Genomic DNA, 25,784 nt, shown 5'->3' with positions numbered 1-25,784 from the left:
TTTCTATTCCACGGCTCATCACTTCATTATACCTGAAAAACAGTGATGCTCCTGTGAAGTGAAGGTTATATATAAGACACAGGGATATCATTCTGTACCGGTTAGAGATAGTACCTGAAACTTCAGTAATGGTTAATGGAAGAGCTAAAATGTCAGACATTGAATTACCAACGGGAATCTGAGTCTGATTCAGCTTTCAGTGTTTGTACTCTGTTAACTTTGGTAGAGTCATTACATGATGAGCAGTATCAATTTTAAACTCATCCTTCTGCACATCTTTAATTCACTGCCCAGAAGTGTCCAAGAGGAACAGTCCAAAATTTTGTTCCTGCTTCTTCTATCACACAGTTTATCCTGCAGTATTTCACCGTTCTGCAACTCAGAAATGTGCAGCTATGAATTCTTTCACACACTTGATACAGTCCAGTCCAGATGATGGGTTTATTTCAGTCTCTGCATGTGAAAATTGATAGAATAAACTCAGAAGGAATTGGGGAGATCCAGAATAAAGCAAAAGCCAGCAACTGGGAGAGCATACTAAGAGAAAGAGGTTCTCAAAAGCTCTTTCAACTACATCTTCTCCCTAGTCTTGCTGTTTTTCATATGCTGTTGGTATCTTTGTGTGTTCTTACTACCCCAATGATAGAAAGGACATAAATGGCTCTTTGTGGGAGACTTGGGATGCAAGAAAGTGCTGCTGAAGACATGGGCTGGATCAGCGTTCCTAACGATGTCAGCCTTTGGGAGTAGGACCTGCTACTTGAAAAGCTGCAGTGGCATTTTCATTCTTTTTTTCCTTTTAATTAGAGATCAGAAATACATTATCTGTGTTGAGAAGAACAGCAAGGGTAATCTGACCTCTAGGTGTGGTTTTGGACAGTTTGAGTAGTCCTTCGGTGGTCAGGGTCACTGGCTACAGCTTTCACAGCTTCAGGATCCTTCTTCCTGGCTGGAATTTCCCACAGACAAGGCAAGAATTCAGATTATGTCAGGGGGACAACAATTTTTGTGAACAGTGAGGATCTGCATGCCTCAGATTATTGCAGTCCTGATAGAAGAGCTGTCTCTGCAGAGGTGGAGGACTAAATTGGACAGGTCCCAATTGTACAGTTTAAAGAACCTGAACATAAAATACAGATTAAAAGATTAATTATTTTTTTAATGCCCCCAAACCATTTTCTGTAAACTAGAGTTCTTGCAATTTTTTCCATTTTGAAATGGGCCAGAAATGTCTGTCAGACTGACAGAGCTGTTGCTGCTTATGCTTATGGCTTGAATTTTTTTTTCTGAAGAAGGAAGAGCACAGAGGTACCATTGCAAGCCTGATCATGCTGCCCCAGCAGCGTGCCTCCACTCTGCCGTGTGGGCATCACTGTTGGGACTGACAATTTTCACATGAACTCAAGAGCTGGCACTAGGGCTGGTTATAGGAAGCACCTGAGACCATCTCCTGAGATCAAGGCTACCTCGTAACAGGAATGGAGGTGCAATAACTTGTTTAAAGCTGTGCACCAGGAGTAATGGGCCTGGGAATTACCCTAGGCCAGTGTCTTAATTGCTGACTGATTCAGCCTCTTTGTGATGCCGCTTCTTCATTGTGCCTTCTGGTCTAGAAACAGAGGGGTCTAGACCACAGAAAGAAGCATAAGTGCAACAAAACCTGCTAAATTTGGTTTCCGCATACCTGTCATGCTCTATAGGAGAAGCAGGTCTGTTGCTTGTGCCTTGGAATGCTTCGGGAAGGGTTTTTCAGGGTAGCATTATAGCTTTATAGTGAGTGATCTATTTGTTTTGGTCTGAAAGATCTCTTCATATATTTAGGAAGAAGCCAAATAAGGGGAAAAACAAGAGGTTGAAAGGAATGCAAAATGTATATTTGCTTTGTCAGTTTTATTCAGGAAAAGAAACCATGAGAACTACATGCTCCACATGTTTGACACTGGTTCACTTTATGGGAATTGGCACAGCAGAGAATATGTATTTATAGGGACATATTAACACAAAATCTGCTTCACACAGACTACTGATTTAGATGTCTAATTTAGGAGCACAGGCTCTCTCTGTAGTCACTGTAGCCTACACTAATGTCTCAGAATTAGCCCTGAAAGGACGTACCTTTCTTCATTGAGTTCAGAGTGACCTGAGGCTCCTAATTTAGGCACGGAAGTCTCATGCCCAGCCTCGAAGTCAGGAAACCCATACAGCATTGCGGGAGTGGAACCTCCTCGCTCAGAGTAAGTTGCTGGGAGAACTGGGACAAAGCAGAGTAGCTGTTTTAGAGGGGGCTGTTAGTCCATGGTGTGTCCCAGCTGGACGTGCCCTGTTCCTGGGGGACAGCGTGGCCGAGGCACACCTCGTCTCCTCACCCCCTTGATGGTGGGAAGGCAGCGGATGGGCACTGGGAGGCCCTGCTGCCACTCGGAGGCCGGGCTGCCCGGTGCCTGTGGCAGGCTGGCTGTCTCTACCAGCCCAGGTGCCGAGCCCTGCTGGTTGGGTTCCTCAGCCCACGAGAAGCCTGGGAGCGGCCAAGGCCACTTGGCCTTCCACTCAGGGACTGTTTTCTGCTCACAGGCAGTGAGCTCCTCAGGAGACCGCTGCTTTGTCCGAGTCAAGTGTGTCTGATGGAAAGGGTGATCCTTCCGGGCTGGATGTAGCCAGATGGAGGTGCCTCAGTGACTTCAGGGCAGGGGCATTGTATACAGCCATGCCTGAGATCCCTCTTTCTTCAGTGACTAAGAAGGAGCTCCCTGCCGCCAAGCCAGCCGAGCTTGCTTGACTTCAGGTGGCAGGGCATGCAGCAGCAGAAAGTGCCTGCAAGTACATGCATTCACTAGCTACCATGGGTGGTACCTGAGGGAAGACATGGAGAGAGTGGAGATGATTAAAGTGAGGACCGAAGGGGCCTGTGAGCCTCCAGCCTCTACATCTGCCTCTGCCAAGGGCTCTTCCTTTGACCCTGCACAAATTCCAAGCTCTTGCTCAGCCTCCACCTCTTTGCGAGGAGCGTGATTTTATTTACAGGAGGTGATGTCACGAGAGTGTTGTGAGGGGATGTGACTCAGTGTTTGTATAATGCTTTGAAGATGAAGAGTGCTAAGTATTGTTATTTGAGATGGCAACAAAATAAAACAAAATATGTTCGGTGCAGCTGTTCAAGCCAAATCCATTTTCAGTTAATCTTCCAAGCAGGAATTCGAAATCAAAGTAAAAAGCCTTGCCAACTGGAACTTTACAGCTTGATGGGAAAGTATGAAAGAGAATTAATTGGGTTTTAAATAGTTGTAACTGTATTGTGATGCAGCATGATCTGGAGCGCTCGTCTGCTGCTGGTTGCCAGTCGGTTTGGAACTGCAGATCGGGGCTTGCTCAGGGGAATGTTTTTTGCAGAGAAGAAAAATAGTTGGGCCATTGTGCATGGCACACTGTACAGACTGACAGGAGCTGGCCCTGTGCTCCCTGAAAACGTGTGCTTTTTCCACTTTACACTGCTTTTTTTCCGTAGTGCAAAACAGTGGAAGCAACAAAAATTGCCAAGCGCTGTCACAGAGCACCTAGGAGGGAATTGCCTCCCCTCCCAGAAAGTTCGGTCCCTGCTGCTGCCCCAGACTTGGATGGGGGTTATTGGTCAGCAGACACTGTTTGCTACTAGTGTGATGTAGGAGAACTTGCTCCCTGGCTTTGCAAGCCTCCTTACTCTTGGTGGTGGCCATTAGCTTCTCTTGCATCAGTTTTGGGAACACAGAAATTACGGTACCAAATCAAACCAACAGTTTAGCCTTCCAGAAGCATTCCTGAAACCCCATGAAGGACAGTTGTGCTTCAAAATTGCTTCTACCTCATTGCTGGTGTTTTAAAATATGAGGGCAAAACCTGTTGTAAATACCTGCTTAATGCGCAGTTTCTATAAAATGGGCATAACAACACATTTGCTTCCTAGGAGAGCTGCTAAATCCAGATCGTTTGCAAAAGCCTTTCAACTCCTGTACTGAAATTAGCAAAGTTCCAGTCCTTTTAACTGCCAAAAACCTGCTTCTTATAAGGAAAAGTCAGTATGCACTGGATTTACATTTTTCACCTGATGTTCAAAGGGGCTTCAGCATGGCTCTCAGCCTCTTGTGTTTGGTGGGGTTTGTCAGTGTGTGGTGCCCTTATAAGAGGGTTATTTATTGCTTTCTCACTTTCACTGAATGCACTGTTTTCTAGCTAAACTGTGCTGTTTGAATTTTCCTGTTCTGTGCAGAGGTATGTCTTCAGATCCTATTTTTTGTTTTCTTAATACTTTTGAAGTTAGTTGTTCCTAAAATATGACTCAGTAAACATTTCAGCACTTTAATTTGGCTTAAATTTACACTTGAATATTGAAGTTCCAAAATAGTTTTATAAGCAAGTAAAACAGATGATGGCTCTGGAAGCCTTTCTTTTCAATATCTTTCAGTTACGCTAAGCTATATACACAAGTAACTGCCTTATAAACAGCTTTATATTGCACTCTATTGCAAATCATTGGAACAACAGGCTGTAATGGGTTGCAAATGCCATAACATTATGTGCCACAGTTTCTGCAGCCAGAATGAGCAAGATTGTTGGAAAGATACCATGTTGATAAAAGCAGGCATAAAGAAAATAACTTTGTTCTATTACTTGTGAGTTTAGATTTAAAGGAAAAATTACAAATATTTTTTTCTTCTCAGAAACAACTTGAGCCAACACAATTTTGTTTGCTGAAATGCTTTTTCTATCATATTCCAAGGAAAATTTTTATTTCCTTTAAAGCCACGTTTGCTGTGACAAAAATGCATCTTTGCATAAATCATTTTTGCTCACCTTTAGAAAGCAGATTCTCTCCAAGAATCAATTAATTAGCTGTCAGAGGAAAGTGCAGATCATACATTCACAAACAGTGGACAGAGCAGTGTTGAAACACCTGTGGCAAACATTCATTACTTGAGGTCTGGCAATATTAAAAGCATAGCACAGGGCTGATAGATTTTTCCCCTTCTGGAGAGAAACCTATGTAATCAGTCAGATGCTTATATTTTATTCTGAAGTGCAAATGTAATACAGCAATTGAAAAACATGTCCTGGAATCCTTATGCCCGGCAAACATTGGACTAGCTTTTCAGTTCCTGCTCCCTGAAGTGTTGAGTGCCACGGGTGTGTCTGACAACGCAGAGTGCTTGTCCCAGAGGGCTAATCTTGTGGCCTGCCCGCGCCCTAAATTTCCTTGCTTCAATGCAGAACCCCTTGGAGAGGGGACTTTGCAGGAGGTTGCCTGTGCTGAGTGCTGCGAGAAGACCTTTCAGGGAATGGGTAGAAGATGAGCATGGCAGTGGCTGTGCTCTTGCTGGGGTCTGTCCAGTATGTTCTGCCTTCGCTCTTCTGTCTGGGTCACATTGATACGTATATGTGTATATATACATGCATCCACTCTCAACCACAAACCAGCACTGCCTTGATTTATGGCCATCATTTGGAGACTGACTGGAGTCCCCTGGGTCTCGAAACAGCCTGGAGGAGGTGGGTAAGGAGATCGCTGCCAGCTACAGCCTCTGGGCAGAGGGCAGGGAACTCTGACGCTGGGGATGATTTTAAGGCATGGGTTTCTGCCCTGTGGGAATGGTTGTTCCTTAGGTATCCTGACATAGATGGAGAGGCTCTATAAGCAGGGGAAAATCCAAATGGAAAACTTGAGTGGCATCATCTGTGCTTTTCTGTTTTTCCCCAAACTCCACAAAATCTTGTACTTTTGTATGAGTGCAGCAATCAGCTTGGAGAAAAATAGTCAATACTTGTTAGCTATTTCACAAAATCTTGATATAAAAAATTACAGATTCACAAAAAGGTATACATCTTTTCCAGTTATTATCTCGAAAATACTGACTTTTCAAGTGCTTTGTGAAACTCATCCAGAAGCTCATGAGACCTGGTACCACATGGTTCAGCTTCTTATGCCCATTGAACAGAGATTCCCCCCACAAAACCCTGCCTGAAAAGTTTGGACAGAAAATAGAGCACTATTAACTGAGGGACATATGTGGTTCCTTTGTGTCAGCAGTGTTGTGGGTGTCAGCTGTGTGACAATTGTACAGTTTAATTAAGGCAGGGCACATCAATGTGTGCAGTTTTATTTGAGCTTGTTCTTCCTTGCAAGCCTAATGGACTTACTCAGCCCCACAAGCCTGAACAAGCCTATGGTACTTTTCCCAGCGGTTGTTGGCAGGGATCCCTGGATTTATAGAATAAATTGTCCAGTTCTAGAGAAATCGAGCTATTGTACTTAGTAAAGTACAATAATTAGAGGAGCATTTTTTCTTCATATCTTTACGTTTAAGGAAGGTGATGATTGGGGTACAAGGATTGCTCCCAGTCACGTTTCCAGGCACAAATGCTTTTGGAGAAGATGCAATGGTCATAATACACCAGTTCTGGCTCTCTTGGTGCTTACTTTATCAGCTGCTTTCAGGCTTATGGACTATAACCAGAGGGACTGTGGACTTTTCAGAAAACATGCCCAAGTTCTTTGTTCAGCACAGAGTGAGAGCAGTAATTGTGAGGCCCAGTTTAATTTTATTTCATTTTGATTGCATTTGTGTGTGCTTGTGTGCTGTGTGTGTGTGAGAGAGAGAGAGAGAGGAAAGCCCAGTGGAAGTTTCCTGGGTGCTAGCCCTGATGGTTAGAGCAGCCATTGCAGATTCGGTATTTCTGTCTTTTCCTTGCCTCAGTCGTGACTCACTGCAGCTTGAGGCATTTCAGTTATCCTTCCTGAGCCCATCTTTACAGGGATTCCCATCTGAAAAATAAGCCTAGTAGCAATGGCTCATAGCGATGCTGGGAGGGAACGATAAGGAATTTGAGCAGGGCTTCTGTCCTGTTCAGATTTACAAATGTTTGCCTCAGTTTTCCACCTGTAAGTGATGCCTGAGGTGTCTCCCTGTATCAAACACTACTGAAAGCCTCATACGTTTAAGAACCACATCAGTGATCCTCAAATTGCAGGCTGTTGGATGTATAAAATGCTGCTAGCAATACCTGCACGCAGATAGAGGGCAACAGGGGAAGGAGGCCCTGTGAAATGGCAATTATTTTTGCGTGCCCGCTGCCAGCAGCAGCCCGTTTTCCGTGCCAGGGTCACCAGTTCCGGCAGGGCTGCGGGCCAAGGGCTCGGCGTGGGCCGAGGGGCGCTGTAGCAGGGAGGCGGCGGCGCCATTTGCCCAGCCGGGCCCCGCGGGCCGGCGAAGCCGCAGGGCCTGAGGGAAGCCCCGGCCTCGGGCCGGGCGGTGAGGGCCGCGCTCCGCCGGGCCGCGGGCGCCACCTGCCGGCCGAGCCGCCCCACCTGAGGGCAGCGCCGGCGGCGGGCGGGACGGGGCCCGGGGCTCCGGCCGTGGGGCAGGGCCGTGAGGAGAATCCCCCAGGAGAGGAGCAAACAGCGCTGCTCAGGCGGGGGCGCCGGCTGGGCCACGGTGTGAGGGAGCTTGGGAGATGTGGCTGCATGGTCCCTGCCCAGGTTTCAAGGTTCCTACAGGGAGAGGCGAGCTGCTGGCTTTTTTTCCGAGCAGGGAGAGGGGATGCAGACCGTGGGCAACCCTGAGCTGTTGGTTGGACTGGCCTGGGCTAGGTGCCCCCTCAGCCCCGTCCCCGAGGCTCTCTGGGTGCTGGGCACACCGGTGGGCTCTCCCGGAGCTGTGCAATCTTCTCAGAGCCGCTCTCTCCTCATGGAGCACTCAGCGTGATGGGCTCCGTACTCGCATGCTCAGGTTGGTGCAAAAACAGGCAGATAAACCTGGGCCAGCATTTCGAATCAAAACCAGGCGTTGAGAACATTTATTTAGACTGTGTTTGACATAGGTAGATAAAAACAAGACAAGAGTATCGCTCTTGGGATGTCAGTATCATCACATTTTATTTGCTTTTTTATTCCTGATTACTGCCGTGTCAGTGCAAACTCTGAGTTACTTCTAAAAATTTAAAGGAATAAGTAAGTTTTATTCTTTAACAAATGTTCACTAAATAACAACTCGAAATTTACTAAACTGACTGAAGTCACTCCTCATGCAGTACCTCTCAAGGACAGATGAGGCTGCTCTGCAATTGTTTCTTTTATTTTGGGGAAGTGATAATAAGGGGACTGTGACCTCCTTGCTAAATATTTCCTGAGGACTCTCACAAGCTCTGTCTCTGTTCCAGTGATTCTTTAGGCTGCCTTCCCTGTGTATGAGGTGTGTGTGAGGGTCTGGGGAAGAGCAGTACCGTATCCTTGCAGCATGCAACCCAAAGTGCCTTCACTTCCCTCTGTTTTTAGAGGCTACTGGGAGAGGGCATTGCTAGGAAAGCTTGATTACATGAGTGAAAAGCACTCAGCATACTACAGGGAATCGTGTCTACTCCCATTGAAGTAGTTTCATTATTCGAGCATCTTGTGTTATGTTATTGGCCCTGAATTCCTGGATGGCAGCATTAACCTCAGTGTATGTCCTTTCAGCCTCGACAGGGCAGTGTTTTGCAAGCCTTTCTTTCTGTTGCAGCCCTTGTGTAGTTTCCCTTGCTCGTCTCCTTCCAGACTGGCTTACTGTAAAGTGCAATAACATGGGACTGTTTACCCTACCTTTAGTCGGGGTACCTCTAGGTTGTGCTGCAGGTGGCCACCACTTTTACAGCCTGACACCAGCACTCTATACCAGTGCTTCTGCGTTCAGCACTGGCTGCCACTTTGCTGCCATGGGCATGTCCAAACGTTGGTTTCTGTTTCTAAGGCACTGAATGGCCTGGACGCCAGCTGCCTCAAGGACCATCTCTTTCCCCCTCTTCTGCCAAAAAGTTTTTGCCTGCTGGAGATGCTCTTGCTGTTTTTACCATAACATTAAGCTTGTAGCTGTGAGGGTAGAACACCAACAGCTGAAATCCCTTGCAACACAACTGACTCGCAAGTTTGAAGTCTGGCCTTAATCTTCATAAGCAAATTCTTATTTAGGCTGCTTTACAATGTAATGCCATCATCAGATTTCTAGCTAATAATTTCCCAGAAGCAAAAAATAAATAGTAACAAAGCATATCCCTGAAGTGAGTTTTGGGTACAAAAGCCTGAGCCTGAGCATGTCTGTGTCTTTGTTCAGTGAGGAGATGAAAAGAACAGAAACAGCTTTTAGGATCAAAAATATATCTCCGTGTTCTACACATAACACTTGGTATGAGACGATGGTATGTAATGTCATGAAGAACAGCACATCTGACGCCATTTGTCTGAGAGCATTACCACAAGGAAAATCACTATCTCCAGTCAGAGCTGTTTTGGACCCTTATAAATCCAAAAGAAAATCAGGTAGTTCAGTGCAAGGCATTGTCCTGAGAAAGAGCATTTAGTTGCAGCAGACCAAAATGTTTTTTTCCTCCAAGGGAACATATTGAATGAGCTATATTATTCTCTAGACAATGGACAAAAATATTCTTTATTATGAAAACTTTATGCTCTTTCATAAGCATTAATAATGGCAGGGGTATGTGCGTAGGAGAGCAGGTGGGTAGAAATTATAGATGGAAAAGCAAAATGGGATAGCTATGAAGCTGTAATTTTTTATGAAATATTTCTCCGTATGATACTTCTTTCCTTCAGAACATTTTTATAAAAGAGAAATGCTTTACATTTCCTGCAGTCCTCAGGTTTTTACTTAATCGTTTATTTATTTATTTAAGTGTAGCACTACTGAAAGGCAATGGGAAGATGATGGTTTAGGAAAGCCTTCGTTTATCCAGATGATGTATAGTACTAACAGCAATGGAAATTTCCTCGTGCTCTGGGCCAGTGCCTGCATCTTCGGCTCGGAACACTATTCCTCTCCAGTGCTCATTTATTCTCCAGCATCTCTCCCAAGCCTACTGAGATGGAACAAACTTGCTTGTTCTTCTGGTGTGTGTTCCCATGCTTTAGAAATTGGATGGTTTTCCCTCTTTACCTTCTTTGCAGGGCACAGAGCAATAATAGCAGCAGTGGTCACTGCATACCTGGATGGACTCACCTGAGCTCCTGGGGTGAGCTCCAGGTCAGAGTACCAGCAATCCTTCCATCTTAGGTTTGCTTGGAAAATCCCACCATATCCGATTCCTACATTGTAGCAACCAAATATTTCAACTCTCAGTGTTCTGTCTGAGTGTTTAACACTTTTCAGTAATTTCTTTAAAAAATATTACTAGTCCTTCCATTATGAATTATAAGTAATGACTTTTTTTTTCTTTTTTTTCTTATTAATTCAATGCCTTTACTTCACTACTGCTATTATGAACCATCTTACAGATACTGGTAAAAGTTTAATACCATCCCACTACTGAGACTTACCAGGGAGAATTTCCAATCAGGGTCCAGAAAACTTTATTAACACTGAATCAACACAGTTCTGCTTTCCACAGTGTGTACAGAAACACTTTCCTGAGGTGTTCAATTGCATTTTGATTGAAACTTGTATTTGTATATACACATTTCTTTTCATGTCTGAAAATAAAATTCAATGAGCATTGAAACATTGCTATGTGGATCTCACCATCTAGTTTCTTTCTAATTTAAAGAACTAAGCTATTTTAAAGAATAATGATAAAAAAATAATTGGCTCAAGAAAGAATGTTTGCATCCCTACTGTTCAGAACCACATGGTTTAATAAGCACAATTAAAATCCTCGGTGGCCCTTCCAGTTAGAATTTTGTGGGTATTTCTGTAACTTAAGTGGAAAAAAAATCTGATAATTAAACTGTTAGACAGAGCTGTATTCAGCAGGGTTTGAGTGATTCCTGTAGGTTCTCACTAGTGGGCTCTCCTTTCCTTGTCACCTCAACCTATATGCTGGAGGCATTAGATCTATATTTATTTATGTAATAGGGATAACATGAGAAGTGTTCTATTGATTTCATTGACTGGAAACACGTAACCAGCACAAAAAAAAAAAAAAAAAAAAAAAGGCGACAAGTTAGAATAGATACCAGACCAGCTGCTCAGAGGCTTTTACAGCCAGATAAAGAGTTAAGACATGAGAAGTCATTTGAAAGAGGTAACTGTATCAGCTGGATAAATGATTTTGTCCCTCTACACTTACAAGTTCAAGTGTAATGCTTGACAATTACACAGGGGCATGAGAAAAAAGAGGGTCTTAGAGGAAGCTCTGGCTGGGCAATTTGCATGGGTCCATAAAGAAAGATGGAGAACAGCAGAGCATAAAGAGTCCCTGCCTGCACATCTAGAGGGGAAAATGCTGCAATCTGAATTAATTTTCATTAAAAAGGTGTGTGAAACAGCAGGAGGACAAGCCTAAGCTCTCTGCAGATGGAGAGGGCAGTGATGGGAAAGCATCAGCAAGGCAACCCTGTGCTGAAAATTCTCTTTATAAAGAAAAAGCAAATACGTTTGCCTGTCAGCTGGGGGGGGAGAGGGGGGTGCATTTTATTGTAGGCTGTGTGTGACAGCTAGTCTACATGAATGTTTATGGCCTCAGGGATTTGTTTTTGTTTTTAGCACCTGAAAACCCTTGATAAATACTGGAAAATCCAACAACAACAAAAACAACAACAAAAACAAAAACAACAGAAGGACCTTTTCCCTTCTCAAAAAGGTCAGTCCATTAGCCACAAAAACAACAGATGTTGAAAGGAAGTAATTTTAACTGTAAGATTAAAATTGGCAGCAGGGGAAGATGAGTTGCCAAAATGTGTCTTTGTTTTGCTGTTTCTGAAAGCCTTTGTTCCTCCTAATGGAAGACTTCCATGTTTGGCCCCTGTACAGATATGCTTGTGTTACATCGGAGCTGCTGTGGCGCAATCAGAAGGCTCCAGCTGAAAAAGGGCCGAGAAGCACCTCCGGAGCAGTCAGCCCGTGGCAGGCTCTGCACTGCTTTGAGCACGAATGGTACCAGAAGTGGGGCTTTTGAGGTAGGTCAGTGAAGGCTGCAGTCACTCAGGTGAGAATAGTTGCCCCACAGGAAGAAGTGATGGGGGTTTGGTTTCTGGGACTTCCCAAATCTGGCTGTTGTGTTGGCTTGTGAGCGCCTCAGTCCCAAAGTAGCAGCAGCTGCCCTGGCTTTTCCTGAGGAGCTTCACCTTGGTTCTGCTGTGGTGTAGTTGCTGTAGGATTGAAGGTGCAGTGCAGAATCCCCTATACTGTGCCAAGTTTAAGAAAAACAGATTAATTCAGGAGGGGGCTGTGGAAATTGGCAGAATTTGGAGGAGAATAAGAGAGCAGACATGATTTCCCACTGAGTGTATAGGATAGTTCAGAAATGCCATAATTACTTGGTGATAAGTTGTATGGAATCCTTTGTAATTGTTACACATCAGTAAGAATAAATAAGAAGCATTTTGTAAATGCAGTGGTCAGAGGAGAATAATTTAAATGTTAATTCAAAACATATGCTATTCTCATGCATTGATTTTTAAATTCATGTTATCCACTAATTAGTTAATGCCTGTAGAGTGCTTTTAAGATAGAAAATGCTTTAAAATGCTATGCACTATTGTTACTATCATTATCTACTAGGTTTAATTAGTTCTTGTACATTTTAATTGGATTATTGAGATGTAAAGTAGAGAATATGATTTGGGACCAAATGCCATCCTCAGAATCGCTGTGAAATGAACAGCCACAGTGCCCATACACACAAATAAGAAGAGTAGCTTGTCAGCCTGGTTGGATTGGTAAATGTTGGTGTTTGTCCTGTGTGGATGGACGCATCTGATGGCTTTGCTCTGCGTTAAGATTATCCTTGTTGAAGACCAGAATGGGATACAGCCAGCCTGGCCCAGTGGTGGTGTGTTTGCAGAAGGATGTGTCACTGCTCAGGAGTGATTTATGGTCCTGGAGGACTAGAAACAAGAAGAATGTAGCACAGAGATGAGGAGATTCTCAGTTTCCTGGAGGGGACCAGAACATTTCTGTCACCCTTTGAAGAAGGGGACTTGGCTTTAAACCAGTAGCATCTTTAACAGTATCGGGTTGTAGCTTATCTTTTTTCTTTCCATGTTTGTAACAATGACAAAACCAGCCAATCTTGTCCTTCGGTCTTGCCTGTGGTTCAGGAGGATCTAGGGAAAATAACTGATTCTATTCTGCTGTATTTATTTATTTAGAAATAACTACTTTTGAGGGAAGTATCAAGATCCTACTGGGAGAAAACCTCAGGGATGTTTTCCTTTCAATTTGGTCCAAGCACTGCTCCCCAACCAAGATCAGAGACTTTCTGGGTTTGTGTAAATTTGTAGATGGTCTGGTTCTAGAATTTGTTTTGCTTCCTAAACAGTAATTGGGCAGCTGGCAAATCTTCCCATCTGTTTGCAGCTAGGCTCTGTGTTCTGCATTTTTTCAGAATATTTTGGCTTCAGTGCTTATAAGACCCCCTGCTTACTCCCCCTCCAAAAAAAAAAACAAAAACCATTACAGTGACAGTGAAAAAAGGAATAAGTTTGCTCTTAAAAAATGCATTTATTGAAGCTAAATCAGCCGGGGTTTTCTGATGCATGGCTGACTTGCAAAACTCTCTAACATCTTTACATTTTTGGTATTGGAAGGAAGTTCTTACCACTTGGACTACTGAAACTGGAAGGGGATTCCAGGTGACACGGTGACACAAGAAAAAAGTAGGTGATGTGAGGGTTGTTGAGGGATAGTTCAGTAATTGAGTAGAGTACTGAGTGCTGATCCAGTACTCCTTGCCAGTGATGGAAAAGTCACCTACTGAAGCCAATAAGTTTTAGGACAAACTGAGACATCTAACATCTGTCTGTTTCCATAGCACTGAGTTCCCAATTTAAAATAATAATTAAAGAAAAAAAATCAAAAACAAACAAAAAAAAACCCCAAACATACCAAAAACCTGAGGTCTGTTTTCTATTTTAATCACAACTTTCTGTTACTCAGTTCTGGGGTCTTCTCTAATGGCATCTTATCCCAGTTCTTCAAACTTTGTAGGATCAAAGCCGGTTGTCCCAATATTCAGATATTAGGAGGTTATTTTTTTTTTAAATCTTTGATGAATGTTTGGTATGTCAGCCTAGGAAATGGAGTTTCTGGATTAGCTTCTCTTTTATTTCACATGGTGCTGCAGTTGCAAGAATTCCCTATGCAGTGATCTTGGTTTGTGCACATTATTTATTTAATGTTACAAACAGAGAAAATACTTGTCCCCTCAAGAACCTTTTTTTTCTTTGGCCTGTAATATTTCCTTGTCAGAAACAATGGTTTGTACTGCAGCCTATCATTTTATCTTCAGAAGCACTTGCCCTTAGCGATTGTCATACATCAGTTGTGACAAAATGTACAGCAGTTGGATTCTCCTTCCATTCTGCTCCCTGTATGTTCCAAGCGTTGCAGTGTATGTCATCCCTAATTGCTGGCAATTGGCTGAGGTTGGCAATATTTTGCTGGCAGTTCTGAAGCAAAGGCTTGCACTCTACTTAAGCTAAATGTTTCTCAGAATCTCCTCCAAATTGTCCCCCTCTCTGTTTTACCTCTGCTCCATTCAGTTTAACACTTCTACCTGGGTTGTTGTGCCTGTGGCTGTTCAAACCATACACAACGATTTTCTCTACCAATGAGTTTCTGCTCCACTAAGGACAAAACAAACAAAAAAACCCAACAAAAACCAAAAAACACACCACAACAAATAAACAAGCAAACCTCATTGCAGTACGCTCCAGTTATCTCACCAGTAGTTTGCGGAATTCCTGCCTATCCTGAGTTGATTAAATAATAACTAAAAGTAGATTAGAAATCCTGATTTGGGTCCTTTCTTTTTGCTTTTACCGTTAACAAGCTAAAAGAACAACATCTCCAATAATGCTTATATCATTGCAACACTGTGTTGTGTAAAACGTTATGATGGGGCATGTAATGTTAAGCTAGCACTAGATAGAGTAGTTCACTTAGCTAATATATTGAGCGCAGCTTAAATAAATATTTAATGGATTTATCTCACTGAGAGGAATCAGCAGAATAACTAAAGAGTTTGTTCATGGGGAGGAAAGCTGCAGAGGAAGGTGGTCTGTGAGGATCACCGTTCAATAACCTCATGAGCAGCATTTCCAATTCCTGAATAACTTTCTTCCAAGTGTGGCACCATGTGCATTTTTAGACATATAAAAATATATAAAAAGATATATATATATTTGTGTGTGTGTGCTTCAGCAGCTACTTCTCTTCAGTAAAGAATTTCCAAGTATTATTGCATGAGATGATGGTAAATACCAAACTCTATACTTACTGTATGTGGAACTGACAATAGAGTTGGAAGCCAATACAGCCTCTGAGCCCACTTACAGAATCAGAACAGACCGTGGAGTGAAGGCATGGTTAGCAGCTTTAGTTCTGGTTTAGGCTTGCAACTTCACCTGGCATTGTGATAGCTTCCTTGAGATATCATTAACTTCTTCCTTCTCCAATAATTTTTCTTGTTTTTCTCATCGAAAATCATCTGTGAAATCTTTTTTTTTTCCAAAAAACATTTTTGGAAAAATGGTGTTGGCTTTCCTCTATTGCTTCCACTGGATGGAATGAGAACCAATCTATTTCATTTTTTGAATATGCTCGAAGAGCTCTGCATGCTGGCTCCTTCATCCATATTATGATGTTGGACCAGATCACTGTGAAGAATTGCCAGTGAACTAGAGACTGAGGGCTTGATCAGATGCATGATACATATTAAAAAAAAAAAAGTTATAGTAATTTATAAACTGATGTAGTAGCAGAGGGAATGTATTCAGTAGGAAGTATCACTTTCTGTTAGATAAACTCTGAATGCTTCACTTCATAGGAATCCGAACATTGAAGGTTGGTAGTTTTGTTGTTGTTTTAATTTAAAAAGCGATAAAAAAAATGTATGTTGTAAATGCTTGGCATTAAGCATAAGTCCTGTTATGCTGGCCTCTTAAATGAGGAGGCCAGAAGATAACCATCTTCATTCTTGTAGGGACTGTGCCAGCATTTGCCACTTCTACAGGGCTCTGAAGCAGAGGATTATTCTGTAGGCCATGTGCCTTTTCTTGCTTCCCACCACACAGTTGTTTAGTTTACTTACATCAGCATTAGTGGAAAGAAGCATCTGGCCCCTGATTAACTCACTAATCAAATATGAACACAAAACGAAGTCCAGTGTTACCCAAATGATGAACAGAAGTACAATTAAAACAAACCCACAGATGCTCTGGTTATGTATCTATTTTGGATCCCAGCCAGAACAAACTGTTAGCTGTGTGGAAAAGTTGCCAAGCTCTTCATGATAAAATCAACCCCATAAATGGTTATAATTATTTCATTCTAATATCTTTGGATGTCTTATTGTGTCAGGTACGTATTCTGCTGGGTTGGAAAGGTGCCTGTTTCTATATTTTGTTTTGTTTCTAAGGATCAGTCATCCAACCATTTGTTTAACCTTGAGCAAATTGCGATGCATGTCCATTTACATGCTCCTCACTGTAGTGAACAAACATGTTTAGGAGTATTGGCCAATACTTTCAAAAGCAATTTCCGAGTCAATTTGAGCAGCAGAATCTTTTCCTGGCACCCCTGTGAGTAATCCCTGATCTGGGGACCTCAGATTTGTCCTGGAAGAGGGCTGCAAAAGACTCCCATCAGTTTTCCAATTGAAATAAAAAGCACAGTGCCCCTGTGAGATATTTCAGGATTTTTCATTCTGTTATAGATTCCAAGTGAACTCTGCAGGTCTGGCTGAACTGCAGTCACCACATGAAGTCAGGCAGGAAGTGCTAATTACTCTCTACTCCTCTCATCCCAGGGTATTTTAGTGGCTGTGCTGCAGGCTCACTGTCACGGTGTGTTTAATCCGCCCTGAATGCTGGCTGCTATCTATGCGGCTGGTCTTGTTCCACCTCCACTCCTAGGGTTCTGCATTCCTTTCACCTCCCTTGCATCTGATAAAGGCACTGCGAGCCACATCAGCGCAGCCATCCACTGGGAAACCAGTCATTATATTTTAGCAGTTGGTTTTGTTTTTAATTTGACTCATGAAGCTGATGAGGCTCACCACACGGTTGTGTGATCACTAGATCATGAGAAGTGTGGAGGTGGTAGTAGGAGGAAGTTCAGAGCAAACTTTTTTCTTCTTGAAATTTTGAAAAGTTTCTAAATTTTGAAAAAAGATAATTTCTTATGAAACAATTTTTTTTTTCTTAGAGAATAAATAGAAGCTATTTAGATAGATATCTAATTAAAGGGTTTAAAGCAGAGACTTTCTTTTCCCTCTCCAGATTGCTAGTTTGGAAATTTTTTCTAGATTTCTTCTACATTTTCTTAGTTGTAATCCATGAATGTTTTTCTCTCTCAAAAATATTCTTGGGATGAGAAAGCTGCATGTTGTCTACTTTACAAAAATGCTGATAGTGGCACTGAAAACTATATTTGTGGAGTTGTTTGGCACCTAAGCGTTGCAATAAAGCTGAAACACTGGCAAGAACATTTAAGAATCACGCAGTATGCTCTCACGTAGCCAGCCTTGTCTGAGAGGTTTGTAGTCTCTGCTGTTTCCACTCATTTTTACTTTCTGTGCTTACCGGAGCGTCGGCTGTGCTGTGCTGCTGTGGTTGTTGGCCAGTGTTGTTTGGGAGCGCGTTCGCAGAGGAAAGCCTGGCAGAGCCGAGAATGGTGGGAGGCTTCTGAAAAGCCACGGGCACGTGGGCACAAGAGCTTTGGAAATCCAATGAATATTTGAGTCGCTTCCCCTTTCGTGTAGCACGCTGTCTTTAATCTCATTTAAAGCTGGAAAGGACACTGGCCACCTATACTGCTATGGATTTATTAAAAGCTGCAGTATAAATAAACCATGCCTAAGCAGTGGGTTTAAGCCAGAGAAGGTGAGTGTAGCTCAGACACTGGATGGTGACCACACAGAAGTTTGGGTTAGATGAAGGTTGGCCGTTTGCTCTTACCTCTTGTGAAGTCAGGAGCAAAGGACAAGGATTCTGCCTGTAGCAGTTATGAACACCAGAGAAAGTCAGCTCTAGCTATGGCATTATCCGTACTTGTGTGATGGAAGTGGGCAGGCAATGAAGCAGAAAATGTTATATGGACTGCTTAGTGTCAGTCTATGAATTTTTGTATGTACTAACACTGAGCACTGTATGAGACTTGGGTAGGAAAAGTTGTTCTACTCTGTATTGTAAAATATTCTCATGTGAACGCGTTCATCTAATGATACATGTACAGTGAAATCAAGGAGGGGCAGCTGGAGTCCATGCTTGTCAGAAAGCAGAGACTCCCGTGACAGCAGAGGCTGGTGCTTGTGGCATTTGGCACCTGGATGGCAGCTCTTCCTGTGCCTGCAGGAAAGAGCTACCTGTGCAGCTACTGCAGCCCTTGGACTGTTGTCCCCTGCTGCTTTTCCCCATGGGTACCAGTGACACTGCCAGGGGGTCCTGCAGTGTGCTAAGGGAGACTACGTGGCTCTTAGGGCAAGGGCCGAGGCATGGGGACCCCGATGAGTCCCCCTCCATCCTGGCGGTGAGGGAAATGGGTGTGAGGAGGAGTGGATGGAGCTGGTGGTCAGTGAGTGGGTGTGTAGCTGGTGCTGACAGCAGGGATTTGGCTCTTCTGGCTGTGGGACCATTTGGGTGTTGAGGACTGCTGGGAAGGGATGGACCCACCTGACCAAATCGGGCGAAAGCATCTTTGCCAACAGGCTGGCCGACTTGGTGAGGAGAACTTCAGCCTGCGGAGGGACGGGAGAGAGCTGGCGACCAGCAGGCAAGAGAGGAAGTGGTAGGCCAGATTAGGAATCAGGATGCGGGGTGATGGGCACGAGAGACATCAGAAATGACAGGGCTGAAGGGTGCCCACCTAGGGCATGCACATGCAAGCGAGGAGGTGCCAAGAGGACAGCACTGCAGGGGGGAGCCCTCCTGGAGCCCTCCTGCTTTATCTGGGGAACGGGCACAGCTGGCTGCCTCTCTGAAGTGCCCGTAGATCTGCGTGTGGTTGTGGGGCTGCGATCTCCTGGAGGTGATGGAGGCATGGTGGGATAGCTCAGGGGACCGGGTGTTGCTGTGGCTGGGTGCAGGATTGTTAGGAAGGACAGGGTGAGGAGGCGAGGAGGGGCCATCACACACTGGCAGCAGCGGGGAGGGCTGGAGCTCTGCCAAGGGACGGGACGGATGGGTGATGAGCCCGTGGTGAACTCCAGCTGGGGCCAGGCAGCAGCCCAGTGTGGGCGAAGCTGCGTTGGGTGGCTTCTGCAGACGCTCGAATGATGAGTGGAACGTCTAGAAGCAACTATAATTAAAATTACTTGAACTTTTCATTTTTAAAGCTCTTGCCACTTCCTTCCAATTTGGAGATGACATTTTTCAAGTCTGAACTCTGCTCAAAAATATTTTTGGAAAGTCTGAACAAAAACAATTTAGCCATCTTTATGTAAAGTGACGGCTACGAAAGCATTCCTTTGTGTGACACATTTTTGGCAGACAACTATTGAACAGCTTTAGGGCCTCACTGGAGATACCCAGTGAGAAGTGTTTGTAAAATCACCATGTATTTATTATTGGTTAGGGCAGTGCTCAGGCTCCACTCAGCAATTGGAGACGTGAAGTGGTAGATAACCTACAGGCAGCAGTGAAAAGCTGGTGCTAGCCCTCGAGGACCTGCCGGCGAGGATTAGCAGCACAATAGCTGCGTCCAGGGCCGAGCAGGGCACAGCAGGGAAAATGTCAGTGGTTGGCAAACCACGGTCAGCTCTGGAGGTGGAACTGGATGCGGGTCCCCTTGCTGCTAGCGTTTGGCATGCATCACAAGAGCTGAAAGGGAAGGAGACTGCAGGTCCCCTTGCCACTGGACAGAGGCTGCTGCCATCCCAGCGTCGCAGTCCCCTTGCCCATCTGCTTAGTCTCTGCCCTTCAGCCTGTGAATGGGAATATTCAGGGGAGTAAGACAAAAAATTAGCTTTAATGCAAAAAGTGAGTTTGTTTCAGGGCATCACCACTGATGATGAGTAGCGCAGGCACAGGGAAGTACTTGGCACTTGAGCAGCAAGGCAGACTATAAAAGTCAAGTTTTAAACCTGCCAAGAGATGGGAATAATTATGTCCCCCTTGCGCTCTCGTTTTGATCTTGTTACACAGGCGTGAGTGCATGAGAAATTAGATCCTCTTTGCATCGAAATATTCCAGGTTAGTTTCACTCCATACGTGCTTAGTTCCACCGTTAGGGTTACATTTGCCCCACACTTTTTAAGTTGGGCTTTATTAAACTCTCCCTAATGGCTCTGTGAATTCTCCTTTCATGTTTGTGTCTGCAGGAAAGCCGTACCTCCCGCGGACACGAGGCACTTGTGGAGACATTCCACGTCGCTGGAAGGCAGCGGTCCCGAGGCTGCTGGGCTCAGGTCCGGGCTTCCCGTGGCACCCCGCGACAAGGGCTGTGAGGTGCTGTGCCCCAGGAGCGCCGCCGGGCCAAGGCAGGTGGGTGTTCTTCCTTGGAGCTTTCGGACTAACATTGCTCGGCCATTCCTCAGCTACCTGTTGGTAAGAAACGTGGCATCGTGTGACCGTACAGCTGGCACACTGCTGGCTGCGAGGGGGTAAGGAAGGCCGGTGCTTGCTGCTGCCTCGTCCCGAGGCAGCCCGTACTTGGTAGCGCAGCAGCGGGGGGTGCGTGGCCATAAGGGATGGCAGCCCCTCTTCGCGGCCTTTCACTGTATCGTTGCTGTGGCTGCTCAGACGCTTTCATCCAAAGCTTTGTTCGTCACACTGGGAAGAATCTCAGAGGGTTTAAGAGACGGGTGGGCGCAGGAGAACCCCGGAGCGGTCGGGTCCCCGCAGCCCCAACCTCCTGTACGTGCGGCCCGGGGCCGGCAGGGGGCGCCCGCGGACCGCCGGGACAGCGCCGGGACAGGCCCCGCCCGCGGCCCGCCCGCGGCCCCTCCCACGGCCGTGGCCACGCCCCCGCTCCGCCCGCGCGGGCCCGCACGTGGCGGCGCGCCCCGCTGAAAAGCTGGCGGCGTGGCGCGCCCGCCTGAGCCCTGCCGTGCTGATCCGTGTCGTGCCATACCGAGCTGTGCCGGCCGGAACCGAGCCGTGCCAACAGCGTGCGCTTCGGGAGAGAGCCGAGCTTGCGGCGTTCCTGCTTTTTTTTTTTTCTTCCTTTTTTCTTTTTCCTCTTTTTTCACCTTTTCCTTTCCCGACCGGGGAAGTTTGCTGCCCGGCTTCTCCCCCGCTTTCTCCTCCTCCGTTCGGCCGCTGCCCGCGCCCCGACGGGCCCCCCTCGCGAGCCCCGGCCGCCCCCCGCGGCGGGGTGCCCCCCGGCCGCCGCCATGGCCAAAGTGGCGGCGGAAAGTTGCGGGGCGGCGGCGGCCGAGGACCTGTCCAAGGTGTCGGACGAGGAGCTGCTCAAGTGGAGCAAGGAGGAGCTGATCCGCAGCCTGCGCCGCGCCGAGGCCGAGAAGATGAGCGCGATGCTGGACCACAGCAACCTCATCCGCGAGGTGAACCGCCGCCTCCAGCTGCACCTGGGCGAGATCCGCGGCCTCAAGGTAGCGCCCGGGCCGTGCCGTGCCGTGCCGTGCCGTGTCGCCCTTAGCGGAGCTGGCCCTGCTGGGTCGCAGCCGGGTTAAGCGGCGCCGTCGGGTGCGTGCGAAAGATCCCAGTGTGCGGAGCCGCAGGCATCCAAAACCCTTTGCTTGTGTTATGCAGCTTGCAGTCGCTGTTTTAGGATGGCTTACTGAACTGTCGGGTAGCCCGGCAGGCTGCTCAGAGAGCCGGCCATGTCCAGGATGCGGGGTATGCAGGTGGTGGGAAACCCTGGGGCTTGGCTGGAGGTGACCAGAAGCAGTCCACAGTTTGCTGGGTGAGGAGGGCATCTGATGGTAATGCATCTCTGATCATGCCACCATCAGTGGCATCTTCTGTGGCCAAGAGGCAGACCAAGTCTGTAACGATTTATCCCTTCTTGATTTAGCTCTCTGCTTGAATGAGAATCATAGTCCCTAATGTTTCCTTCTGTGCTTCCCATGGTTGGGGAGAGAGTGTGACTGCTTACAGGTAATTACCCTGCTGTAGCATGTACAGGTGCATTACAGACCCAGAGAGTTAGCTCAAGGCAGGCATGACTGCAAAAACCTTCTGTCTCGCTGCTTTGAGTAGTGAGATCGTTTTCTGAAATTCCTTTGGTGAGGTGAAGTCGGAGGGAAGGGGAGAAGACCCAGAGGCAGTGGGGGCTTTAGCATTTTTATGTGAGAGTATGTTAGAACAGCAATCTTGATCTGCAGGGTGGCTGTAGACAAGTAAATTATTGAGAAAGCGTCCTTGATAGTAGGATGACGTAAGATAAATAGCATGTGGGGGAAGACTGTTCCTGTCTCCCAGGTTTTCCCGTTCCGGAAAGTGCGAGGGTGTCTGTATGAGTCCCCTCTGCCTACTGAGAATACATGGTGTCTGCGGGTGAGACCTGTCAGTGACAGCACGTCGGTAAAAACAGATCTCATGTTTTAAAACCGAGTTAAATTACAACAACAGTGTCTTTCTCCGAGCTCTGTATGAAGGTGTTGTGCCATTGTATGGATTTATTTATCTGCTGGATAAGTAACAGGACACACCAAGATGTGTAGGAAGGAGTGACAAATCCTTCTCTCCATGCTCAACTCCCTAAGTGATGTTTAACTTCCTCCATTTGTTCAGCTGCCTCAGCTGGAACTTCTGAAAGGAATTTGGGAAAACAAGGCTTTAAGCCCTCCTTTGTCCCAAGTGAAAGAATGGGGCTGTGAGGAACGGTGACCAGCGATGCCTGGTCGCAGTACCTCCTGCTTCTGCCTGATGAATTGAGGGCTTCCACACGAACTCTTCTGTTCTACTATGGGATCATTTTAAATACTTCTCTCCAGCATAGATTTTTTGAGGCTACTGTGTAGCCTCATTGAGATTTCTCCTTTGCTGAATCTGGGTTGATATCACTCAAGTTCCAAGTTGTTCTGAGAGGATCAAATGCACGTGTGCATGCACACACATCTGGTGGCGTTGCAGAAGCTTCATTTTCTGAAGAAACTGTGCTAAAATGGGCTTTTCGTAAGGCTAAATTTTTGACAATTGCGACTAATCTCTACTTGTAATATTGTACATAAGGATGGATGAACGGTTAAATAAGAGAAAGATAAATATGGTCACAAGCCAGTTTAGTAGAACTAGGAACATGAAATAGTGAAAATATTTTCTTTGGCATGTTATTCTGCTTATAGTAATAGCTTGAACGTTTTTGCTTCAGATGGTTCCTTGCTTAGAGAAGGGTGTGGAATCACGTTCTTTGTTTTATTAGGAGTGAAAAATCTGTTAAAGCAGATTAGTTATTTCAGAGTGGTTGAAGCAAGGCTGGTAAAGTGGTGATTGACAAGGTTCTCTTATGGAAATCTGAAGTGAAATCAAACAAAACCCAAATATCTTAAATCTCTGAAACGCTCACTTTTTAATGTGAATATGCTTTAGGGAATAGGGACTATAAATGTTAATAATTGAGATTACAATTTCTGATGTACCTTATGGTTTTATTCAGCAGTAACTCGCATGTGAATATTTCTCAAGGGAATGAGATCCTCATGAGAGAGCTTGTGATCTTTGCCCAATTTGGGACCTAAATTATTCTGATATTTAGGATGAACATGAATTAAACACACAACATTTTTATGCTGTATCAGAAGTTAGTCTTTGAATCCTTCAGGATTAGCTCTATGCTATATTCATTTTTTTACTGGGCAGCAGCTTTGTTTAAAGCATGATATTGTATGCCAGATCTACACAATTATTTATGCCTTGCTTGAGTGCTTAGATGTTGGGTTTATGGCACTGGCTTGTATAATGTGATGGTATAACGTTGATTCTTTTAAACACTTCCCTGTCATGATTCTCTTTCCTTTTAAAGGATATCAATCAGAAGCTGCAGGAAGATAACCAAGAACTGAGAGACCTTTGCTGCTTTCTGGATGATGACAGGCAGAAAGGCAAGAAGGTGTCCCGTGAGTGGCAGAGATTGGGCAGATATAGCGCGAGCGTTATGCACAAAGAGGTTGCCTTATACTTACAGAAGCTGAAGGAATTGGAGGTGAGACAAGAAGAAGTGGTTAAGGAGAACCTGGAGCTGAAAGAACTGTGTGTGTTGCTGGATGAGGAGAAGAGTGGTGGAGCGGGCAGCCGGAGCTCTATTGACAGCCAAATCAGCCTATGCCAATTAACTGCAACGAGTGCTTACATAAGAGATGTCGGCGACGGCAGTAGCACTTCTAGCACGGGAAGTACAGACAGTCCGGATCATCATAAACATCATCCAAGTACTAGTCCAGAACATCTCCAAAAAACTCGGGGTGAAGGAAGCCCTGAGCATCAGAAGCACAGGAGTATCAGCCCCGAGCACCTCCAGAAGCCAAGGGGTTCTGGCAGTCCTGATCATCACCTGAAAGGACCAAGTCCAGAGCATCACAAAACCATTGTCAAAGCACCTGAACAACAAAAGCACAGCAGTAGCAGTCCAGAAACTCTCCCAAAGCATGTTTTGAGTAGTAGCCCTGAACACTTTCAAAAGCAGAGGCCTGGTAGCAGTCCTGAGCATCAAAAGCACAGCAGTAGCAGCCCAGATCATCTTCAAAAGCACACACAGAGCGGAAGTACAGAACATCTCCACAAAGTGAGGGGTACGAGCCCTGAGCATCTCAAACAACACTATGGAGGGAGCCCGGAGCATCTCAAACATCTCAGCGGAGGCAGCAGAGAAGGTACCCTCAGGAGACAAGTAACAGATGACCTCTCCCCTCACCACAGAAGTATATACAACGGAATGAATGGTGGGTCGATAAACTTAGGGAAAATGTGCTCTGAAAACTATTAAGGCAGTTTCCGCGGTATTTCAGATGTTAATGGAAAAGGAATATATGTTTTTTTTAATATGAAATGAAAGGCAACAAGTCTAGTGTTAGCATTATTCCTGTAGCAAGTGAATTAATCAGAGTGTACCTGTTTGCCTGTCCAGTAGCTGTTGGGTGGATTTTAAAAATGGAGAAGTGGATCTCGAGTGTTTGTCTGTAAGGTATAGAGAAACAGCTCGTGGCCTTGAGCCTGCTCTGTGGCTGGTAGGTGTAAACTGCCTGTCCCTAGGTAGATTTATGTTTATGTTGGTTAGAGGGGAGATGCTTATGTTTCTTGTCTTGCCTATGTTTGAGTCAGCGGAGTGGAGGTGAATATCTCCTGTTTCACTTCCACCCCAACCTAGTTCGTCTGAGGCTTTCACGATTGTAAAAATTCCCATTTATTGGTGGAAGGCTTCCTATATCTTTTTCTCATAAACTTTGGAAAGAACCCAGATGACGAGTGAGGCTCAGTATAAATGAATCTAATACCTTCTGCAGCTTATGCAAAGTTGGGGCTTTGCAGTGTTTAATTATAATAAATCAAAAAAATGAAGGAGGATCTTAGGGTGCTTTATATGTGTGATGGTGTTACTGCTGCACTTCAGAAAAATGCCCAACAAACAGGCCGGCTTCTAAGAGCTGTGTATCCTCAGTGATTGCAATTAACTACTTTTTTAAGATAGTCGCAATTCAAATATTTCAGTGTTTTGAAAGCCTGACAGTTATGACACTATTGAAAGGAATGAAATACAGCAAATGAAATGACTACAAAGTTCAAACATCCTACTGTGCTGCTGGAATAACTTTTTGTAGATTTAGTAGAAGTTCTGTAGTCTGCTCCAGTTTTTTCTTTGTGCTTTGAGATGTTTTCATAAAGGAAATTACCATCTTGTATACATGAAAACCTATTTCTCAGACCTTTACAGAAG

At 45.1% G+C, this 25,784-nt stretch overlaps 1 protein-coding gene across 11 annotated transcripts in view; it reads left to right on the top strand.

Moving 5' to 3' along the window:
• CCDC85A (coiled-coil domain containing 85A) overlaps positions 1–25,784 on the top strand; it is a 175,694-nt gene that overhangs the window by 75,990 nt on the left and 73,920 nt on the right. For 8 of the 11 annotated variants that reach the window (XM_040553373.1, XM_040553372.1, XM_040553368.1 and 5 more), the window contains exons 1-2: positions 20,980–21,501; positions 23,877–24,792. In XM_040553373.1, the coding sequence (XP_040409307.1) occupies positions 21,283–21,501; positions 23,877–24,792 (1,135 nt within the window). In that variant the 5' untranslated portion in view covers positions 20,980–21,282. Of the gene's footprint in view, positions 1–7,434; positions 7,755–11,492; positions 11,590–11,759; positions 11,906–20,268; positions 20,432–20,979; positions 21,502–23,876; positions 24,793–25,784 lie in introns of those variants that run through there. The other 3 variants (XM_040553369.1, XM_040553370.1, XM_040553371.1) reach the window with 2 other exon arrangements.

The sequence above is a fragment of the Cygnus olor genome, chromosome 3 (assembly GCF_009769625.2).
Source record: "Cygnus olor isolate bCygOlo1 chromosome 3, bCygOlo1.pri.v2, whole genome shotgun sequence".
NCBI lineage: Eukaryota > Metazoa > Chordata > Aves > Anseriformes > Anatidae > Cygnus > Cygnus olor.
Note: the sequence above shows the minus strand (reverse complement) of the source record. Positions and strands in the feature narration are given on the sequence as shown.